At 52.5% G+C, this 8,287-nt stretch overlaps 1 protein-coding gene across 1 annotated transcript; it reads right to left on the bottom strand.

The window, feature by feature from the left end:
* Positions 1-680: 680 nt before the first annotated feature.
* On the bottom strand, positions 681-8,150 carry DNALI1 (dynein axonemal light intermediate chain 1). Its single transcript, NM_001191299.2, has 6 exons — positions 8,031-8,150; positions 7,368-7,513; positions 4,980-5,149; positions 3,690-3,868; positions 3,188-3,352; positions 681-1,285 (listed from the first exon to the last, which is right to left on the bottom strand). The coding sequence occupies exons 1-6, from the start codon at positions 8,109-8,111 to the stop codon at positions 1,250-1,252; spliced, it is 777 nt and encodes a 258-aa protein (NP_001178228.2). The 5' UTR covers positions 8,112-8,150; the 3' UTR covers positions 681-1,249.
* Between the last annotated feature and the right edge of the window lie 137 nt (positions 8,151-8,287).

The raw sequence follows: 8,287 nt of genomic DNA on the forward strand, positions 1-8,287 counted from the left end.
GAACATCTCTGTGACCACAGCTCTTCCCATGAAGATGACGGAGCACAGACAGGCTGTTTCAGTGGAATCTGGGGGCTGGTGCCTCAGGACACCTGGATGAGGGCAAAAGCTGTGACTTCAGATTTGAGATGAAAGTATAGGGGGCTTGTTGGACTCAGTGGAACACAGCTCTTCTTGTTGGCCTGCCGTTCTCTGAGGGAGCCTGGAAGCCCTCGCCAGACAGGCGTCAGGTCCGAGCACCTCTTCATGGGAGCACTGAGCACCTAGCACCTTCCAGCGAGGGGAGATGTTAGTGCCTTCTTAGTTATGCTACTTGGGAAGTTTGAATGATGGAACTTAGTCATTTTGCTAGTCTACCCTGAATCAGATTTATGTTGCTAATTTAGTCTTCGGGGTCTGTAAAACGAGAAGAGTTCTGAGCCTCCAAACTTTGAGTCTAGCTTATGAGGAAGAGTAAAATGCAGTTGTCTCCTCGCCATGGCCTGGTCACTAATAATAATGAGAACTGCATGTGAGGTGTGGGCTAGTCAGAGTTGTAGGGCTGAAGTTTGATTTTCTGCAGAGTAAGGTGAAAAGATCCAATCAGTGGGGGAGGAGCAAGGTCCACGCAGCTCACAGTGGACACCTCGACCTGTATTTCTTTCCAGCAGACACTCACTTTTTTGAAACTCGTGGGTGTGACTCCCTGCCATTGCCTCTTACCCAGCAGTACGCAGTGGCAGGGAGGAAAGGGCCCAGTGACTTGGTGAGCAGGGATAAGATGAAACGGTATCAACGGAAAACTCCAAAATGAGGTGTTAGAACTTCACTGGAGTATGGACGATGAAAAGACTTCAAATAAGGACAAGGTTAAGGGACAAGGTGAGCTGTGGACCAGAAACAGAGAAGCAGCTTCCTGTGACCGGAAATCAGTGATGGAGTGGAGAGACGACGAGAAAGCCGCCGCTCCACCTGAGACGGGTACGGCCAAGAGGGCTGAGTTCTAAGTCTCACTGTCGGAGTAGGCAAGTGCCAAGGTTGGCCACGTGCAGAGGCCACCTGGGCTGTACTGCCTTCATTGTCCAGCCTGGAGCCTGGCTGTCAGACCTGAGGTGCTGCACAACACGGGGGCAGTGGTGTGACTTCTGACAGATAAGTAGGTGGTGCTAAGGGGCGGGGGTGTGGCTTCCTTCACTCAGGAAACTAGCTTTTTATTACAAAGGGCTTATGATGGGGTCGTTAGTGCTTGCCGAGACCCACGTGGAAATTATCACTTCTTTGGCGCAATAATGCCTTCCAGTTGGGCCTGAAAACCAGAAACAAACTCCATTAATATTTGAAACATGCAGCCTAACACAAACAGCTGAGAGGTGACAAAAGTCTCCTGGAAGAATGATCCAGATGCTGCCACTCCAATGATTTTTTCCCTTCATTCCCAACTCCATGTTTTCTAGATTAGCTGGTTTCTGGCTTGGCATTCAGTCTTGCTGCATTAGGAGAAATCAGAGCTGGCCTGCTTTCCATACAATAGCTGCTCAGTGTATAAGGCATTGAAAAGGAAATTGAATAAAAGTTGTTGAAATAGTGGTTTTTTCACGGCTCACATTTCAGGCCTGAATACTTCTGCTAAGTTAAACATTTGGCTCTCTCATTTGGGAGCCTGGGAGCTCTGTGCTGGGACAAGAGGTTTGGGAAACAGCAAATTTTCAGCCACTGAGACAACTTGACACCCAATTAGAGAAAATTGCTACTGGTGAGTAGGGAGCTGTCCATCTTGTATGTAAAGCGTTAGACACTTGGGAGTTACTTACTCTGCTCCTGTGGCAGCCGGTAAAATAATTCACTATCATGGTGTGTGGACAGACCTTTAAGTAGGTCTGTCCTGGGGACTGCAAACAATGCTTTATTTGGAGTGCAGCTTTGAGCCAATAAAAATAACTCACTTCTAAAGAGTCCTTCGCCCGAGGGATAACAAGGTTGCTTGTAAATGTTAGAAAGATGCCAAGGTATGCTGCTTTGCTCTTGCCGCCAATACCATAGGAGGCACTGGGGAACTTGGGCTTATGATGAAAGAATATGGCAGATAAGGGAGGCAGCCCCAGAGACTGCTAAGTAAACAGATTCACATCTGGCTGCGAAAGTTTGTTTTGTTCAACTTGCCAAGGAGAAAATCTGTCATCCTCCACTAGCAATTAACACAAGCCCTTCTTTATCTCAAAGGCTTGGCCTTCTTGGCTTGTAGCACCCACAAGCCTGCCAATCATAAGAATGTAAGCTTCTGTGAAACTAGGGAGGAGAGGGAGATACATCCAGGGGCCCCTCCGAGCCAGGGCCATGGGAGACGGACACTGTACACCAATAGGCCGTATGTCTAGAGCAGTGGTTCTCAAACTTGAGCGAGGATCAGAATCGCCTGGAGACCCGGTTAGACTGGCTTGCTGGCCCCCAACCCCAAAGTTTCTGATTGGGCAGCTCTGGACCGGGCCCAGCGATTTGTATTTCTAAAAGCTGTGGTGATGAGGATGATGCTGTCTGGAGCCCAACTTCTGAGAACCTCTGGACCAGACAGACGGCCTGGAGTTTGAGAGGCCTGGCCCCCTGCCCAGCCCTTTTTACTAAGTCCCCCTCCCTCCCTTCAGCTCAGTCGGACTAAAGTATACTGTCAGCAAAAGGGCTTTGATGAAAAACACCTACAGCTGAGTTCCTCTGATCATGCACCAGAAGAAGTTTCCTCATTTGAATTGGTTCTTCCCTCTTAAAGGGCCTTCCCTTACCCCCCGCCCCCACAAATGCAGTGCCTCTTTCTAGGCAACTGCAATAGGAAAGCACACCCCGAAAGCCCACTGGAGAGACCTGGACCCCTCTGAGGAGGCTCCGAAATGCCAGCTGCCACAGAACAGAAGTCCCACCTTTGACGCACCAACCTCTCCCAGAAGATAGGCAACTTTTACCCAAAGGGAAACAAAAATCCACTGGAGAGCCAGGCTGAGGAGTCATGGGGGTTCAGAGTTGAGAACAGAACCTGTCTCCAAAACCAGGACAGAGAATCTGATCCCTCACCTCCCCCCGAAAGAGTCAGCTTCCTTGACTCCTTAGCAGTACTGAAAGTCAGTGTAGGACAAAATGCTTGGGCTGCTCTGCTTGGCTGGCAGGGCCTGGGGCTGGGGCTGGGGCTGGGGGTGCCCACCTGGGCCGGCGCAGCGATTACCTTGAGCTGCTGATTCGTCCGCTTCAGGAACTGTATCTCCTCGTTGTGCTTCTTCTCCTCCACCTGTCTCCTCTCGCTCTCCCGCTTCTCAACGGCCTCACATTTTGCCTTCTGCTCGTTCACTTGCCTCTCCAGATCTCGCTTTTCCGTTTCTAACTCTGCAATCTGCGGACAGAAACCCCAGTCATCCTGCGACGTCGCCAAGCGGATGGGGCGGTGTGAGTCCCTGGGTGGAGGGGACTTGGGACTCAGCTGCCCGACCCAAGGCATTGCCAGGGTATGTACTGCCACCCAGTGGGAGGCCAGTGACTGGCAGGGCTTGTCCAAGGAGAGACAGTTCCGTCACCCCAGGACCGGCCATGACACTGAACTAAACAGTCCTCGCTGAGGTGATGGGAGAGCACCCTCGAAGGCCACAGTTGGGTGCTGGCGTGACAGGCTGTGGCCCTGAGGTGGACAGAAGACTCGCAGAGGCTTGGAGGCTCCTGGTGAACCCACTCACTTTCCTCTCCATGTCTGACTTCCCCTGCTCGGCCTGCAGTGCCTTCCTCATGCCGAACGCCACGCTGCTCTCATACAGGGTCTGGTAGGCGGCGATGGTCATGCGGATCTCGTCCCGCACCCGCAGCAGCAGCAGCCCCCGCTCTGCACAGTTGATGGTGACCTCGCGGATCAGCTCATCTGCCAAGGTGCACACAGCGAGGTCGAGGTCAGAGAAAGCAGGCGGGAGGGAAACCGCTTTCCTACCAGGAAGGGCAGTAGGGTGTGTCCTCCTCACTTGAAGGCAGGCAGGTCTCAGGGGCCCTGTCAGGACTTCTCTGAACTCGGCACTTGGGAGTACAGGCCATCAGCAAGCCTGGCTTAGCCAGGGCAAATGGAGACAAGAGCTTGGTGTGTCTACAGCCTGGGGGCCCTTCTGGTCCACTGTTAGGCAGAAACTGGGTGCTATTCAAAGCAATCTGACTTTTTCAATATAAAGATGGTGGCTGTTTTAAAGCAGCTGGGAAATCCTCTGTGCCCCCTTGGCTGGACTGGTTTGGGGCTGGAAACATCTCCTCCATAAATGCTGACAGGGAGCACAAGCCAGAATCACCCTCAAACTGAAGGGAACCTGCCAGCCCCTGGGCAGCAGCCAGTGGGCCCACTCACGTGGGCCAGTGAGACTGGACTGAGGGCCAGTCATCTGACACCAGCATCCAAGGAGGGAGATCTCAAATCCCTGGGTCTGGGGACTTCCCTGGTGGTCCAGTGGTTAAGACTCCATGCTCCCAATGCAGAGAGCCTGGGTTCGATCCTTGGTTGGGGAACTAAGATCCCACATGCCACAGGTATGGGCTATAAAAACAAAAAGGCCCTGTGTCTGTTGAGTCACAACAAATCACCCTGAAATACTTTTCTGGACCAAGGCCTGATGTTGATAGATGGATATAAATATAGAACATGAAGTTTTTCAGATTGAAAAATTAATCTATATTTATTATAGAAACCTTTGAAAAAAACCAAATGGAAGGGGTCCCATGGAGGTGGGAAGTTCTCATCTTACTCTAAGCAGCTGCTGAGGGGTGAGGAACCAAGTCATCAGGAACACGGTGACTGACAAGGTGGGGACTGGTAGGAGAGACGGGCGGAGGGGAAGACACAGTTAGCAGTTCCTGGGTGGGGTAGGTGGGGGGAGACAGGCGTTCCAGGATGGGATGGGCTCAGCTCAGGGGGACTCAGGGCCTGGGTTCTACTGAAGGGAAGGGGAAGGAGGCAGTAGAGGAGGCAGTAGCCTCCCTCTCTGACCACTCACCGAAACACTGCGAGTACAGCTCCCGGCGCACTGGGCAGATGCCGGTCTCCCGGGCCTGCCGCTGCTGCAGCTTCAGGTCCAGCTGCTCCTGGAGGTGCACCACGTCCATCCTGGTGCTGGGCGTGCTGGACACCTGCTGGATCCATAGCTGCGTGTCCTCCACCCACTCCCTGTGGGACGGACACAGCCAGGCTGAGCCAGCCCCATCCACCACACAAGGTCCTCAGGACCTGAGCAGAGGTGGCCCTTGGCACTCTCTGCCTGAGAGGAGGGAGGAGCAGCTCTGTCCCCGACCCACCAGAATCCCCCATCTCTCTCTTCCTTGAAGAGTGTGTGGCTGCAAAGCCACACCCACGGTGCCACCTCCATAGGGCCCCTACCTTGGGGCTGGGCAGTCTTCATTCTCCCACGATCCTCTGTGAAGTCATCACCCACATTCCAGATCACCCACTCCTAACATGCTGAGCACAGATTTATGGTGGATGTTGCTTGATCTGAATGGGAGGCCCAGCGGCAATACCCACTGACTTGGAGGGTAGGAGACACAGGAGACCATAAGCCTTGTGTCAACAGAAAGAGGTGAAGATATGTATTGGCGGCGGGGGAGTGTACCTATATGGATGCCCATAGTGAACCTTGTTTCAGAGACACAACGAGGTTCTGGAATCACAAGGGGCAGTCTGAGGGCAGAGCCACCTTGACGGAGAGGATTCCATGCGTTGTTGAGAGGGAAGCAAGTGAAAATCACCCTCAAAACTTCTATCACCTTATTACATAAAAATAGTTGAAAAGGATGTTAGTGATCAATGTGGCTGTGGAAGAAAGCATCAGGGTAAGAAGAAGGGAGCTCTCCTTTTCTAAAGGAGTCTGCAGAAGTTTCCTTGAGGAGAGGACATTTGAGCAAGATTTGACTGTGGTGTTGGAGAAGATTCTTAAGAGTCCCTTGGACTGCAGGGAAATCCAACCAGTCCATCCTAAAGGAGATGAGTCCTGGGTGTTCACTGGAAGGTCTGATGTTGAAGCTGAAACTCCAATACTTTGGCCACCTCACAAGAAGAGTTGACTCACTGGAAAAGATGCTGATGCTGGGAGGGATTGGGGGCAGGAGGAGAAGGGGACGACAGAGGATGAGATGTCTGGATGGCATCACCGACTCGATGGACATGAGTTTGGGTGGGCTCCGGGAGTTGGTGATGGACAGGGAGGTCTGGCGTGCTGCAGCTCATGGGGTTGCAAAGAGTCAGACATGACTGAGTGATTGAACTGAACTGAGTGAAGGAACAAGGGAATCGGGAGGATATCAGGGGAAGAGGATCCCTGGTGGTGAGAAGGTCCTATGGTGGCAAAGTCACTGATGTGCTTCAGATACAGCAAGCAGAGGCCCTCGTGGCATTAGCCCCGTGAACTAGGAAGAGAATAACCAGAGAGAAGATCCCGGATACCTCAGGGGCCAGGTCCTGCCACGTCTTCTGGGTTGTTGTAAGGACTTTGAATTTTAGTCTGAGCGAGATGGGATGCCATTAGAGTTTCTGTAAGAAGACTCGCACAATCTGACTTTGATTTGGGGGTTGTGTGGGGAATAGATTGTAGGAGCAGAGAGCGGAAGCAGAGTTTTCAGCTGGGAGGCCATCACAGTAGTGCGGTGACAGTCACTAGGAATAAGACAGTGGGAGCAGAGTGAAAAGCGGTGAGATTTGGAAAGTAATTTGAAGGCTGAGGCAAAAGGAGAAAGGGGTGGCAGAAGATAAGATGGTTAGATGGCATCACTGACTCAATGGACATGAATCTGAGCAAACTCTGGGAGACAGTGGAGGACAGAGGAGCCTGGTGTGCTACAGTCCATGAGGTTACAAAGAATCAGATACGACTTAGTGACTGAAAACAAGAACAATGGAGACAAGAGAATGTGAGCATTCCCAGACATGTGATGGGAGAGATCAAAGGGAATGAAAAGTGGCCTGAGACCCTAGTGGAAAGAAGACTGAGAATGAGCTGGTTAGGGGAAGAAAGACATTGTGATTTAATTTGAACATGTTGAGTTTGAGATGTTTCTTGGACATCTTCATGAAGGTAATGAGTAAGTAGTAGAATATATACCTTTGGAGTTTAGGGGAGAGGACAGGGGTGCAAAAAGACCCATGGCAACCATTAGTATACAGATATTTAAAGCCACGAAGGAGCCTGGGTGAGAGAGCACTCAGGAAATGATGGCGAATAGAGAACAGGTCTCCCTGGACCCTCCCAGGATCTAGCCTCTGCAAGTTCTAGAGAAACTCTGGGATGCTGGGAAGAAATCTCAGTCAGAAACAGAGTCAGGGTGCCTCCTCTCACATTCCCAAGTTCCGGGAAGCAAAAGCCTGGGCCTCCTCCTAGCCACTGCTTGTTTACCTTGGGGGCAGGATGGCATTCAAGATTTCTTCTGCTTGCTTTGTAGGATCTGGGACACAGGAAGTTGAGGGGAGCTTGGTCTTGGGTGGCTGTGGGACGGGACCTGAGGGTCCAGGCTGCTGGGGGCTGACTTTCAGCGGCCGAGCCTGAGAGGGAGGGACAAGTTGGGGCAGGAGGCGACTCAGACACTCAGCTCCACACTCCCTGGGCCCCTGGATTGCTCCAGGTTTCCCGCACATCCCTCCCCTATCCCCAACTCACTTTTCCCCATCTGTCCCCTCAGCAGAAGTTATGTTTCAGAACTGAAGGAGGCCATGTAGCATCTCTGGTTCCACCCAACCCAATGCTTGCATCTCCTTGAACAGATGTTTCTGGCCCAGCTGCTCAGGCCTCTACTCTAGTGATGGGGCATCACTATCAGATCTATTCTGGGACCCTGGGACCCTAAAAAGACTTGTCACATCGCCCTGTGACTTTCTTCCCCATACTGATCTGCTCTTTGGGATCACCCAGCATTTGGTCTTCTCTCTCTCTCCTCAGGTCCCAGTCCTTTACTCCCAGTGACTTCAGCCTCTGCCCTTGGGGACTCCCGACCTTCAGGGCAGCCCCTGTCTTACCCCAGCGGAGCTTCGTGCTCCCCCACCCTCTGAGACTCGTCCTTACTTTGGGGCTCCGTTTCTCAGTGTTCCGGCTCACCAACACCGGGGTGTCATACTTAAGCAGAGAGTCCGCTGGGGGAATCATGGTGGCGGCGGGAGAGGCAACCCAGCAGACGCCCTCCAGTCAGGGCCTTGTTTGCCGTCGCCATGGAAACCTCCGCTCCGCCCTCATGGCCTGGGCGGGGCTTCGGGGTGAGGCCAGCAGCGCGCGAGTTCAAACTCAGCCTTCGCAGGAAGTTTTCCAGTGCTTATCAGACCACC

This window comes from Bos taurus, chromosome 3 (genome assembly GCF_002263795.3).
Source record: "Bos taurus isolate L1 Dominette 01449 registration number 42190680 breed Hereford chromosome 3, ARS-UCD2.0, whole genome shotgun sequence".
Classification (NCBI taxonomy): domain Eukaryota; kingdom Metazoa; phylum Chordata; class Mammalia; order Artiodactyla; family Bovidae; genus Bos; species Bos taurus.

Excerpts from the sequence above, each read along its gene's own strand:
- DNALI1 (NM_001191299.2), bottom strand. The coding sequence starts at position 8,111 with ATGATTCCCCCAGCGGACTCTCTGCTTAAGTATGACACCCCGGTGTTG. Across the intron at positions 5,150-7,367 it reads AATGCCATCCTGCCCCCAAG|GGAGTGGGTGGAGGACACGC; the intron begins GTAAACAAGCAG and ends TCCGTCCCACAG. Across the intron at positions 1,286-3,187 it reads GGACGAATCAGCAGCTCAAG|GCCCAACTGGAAGGCATTAT; the intron begins GTAATCGCTGCG and ends TCTGGTTTTCAG.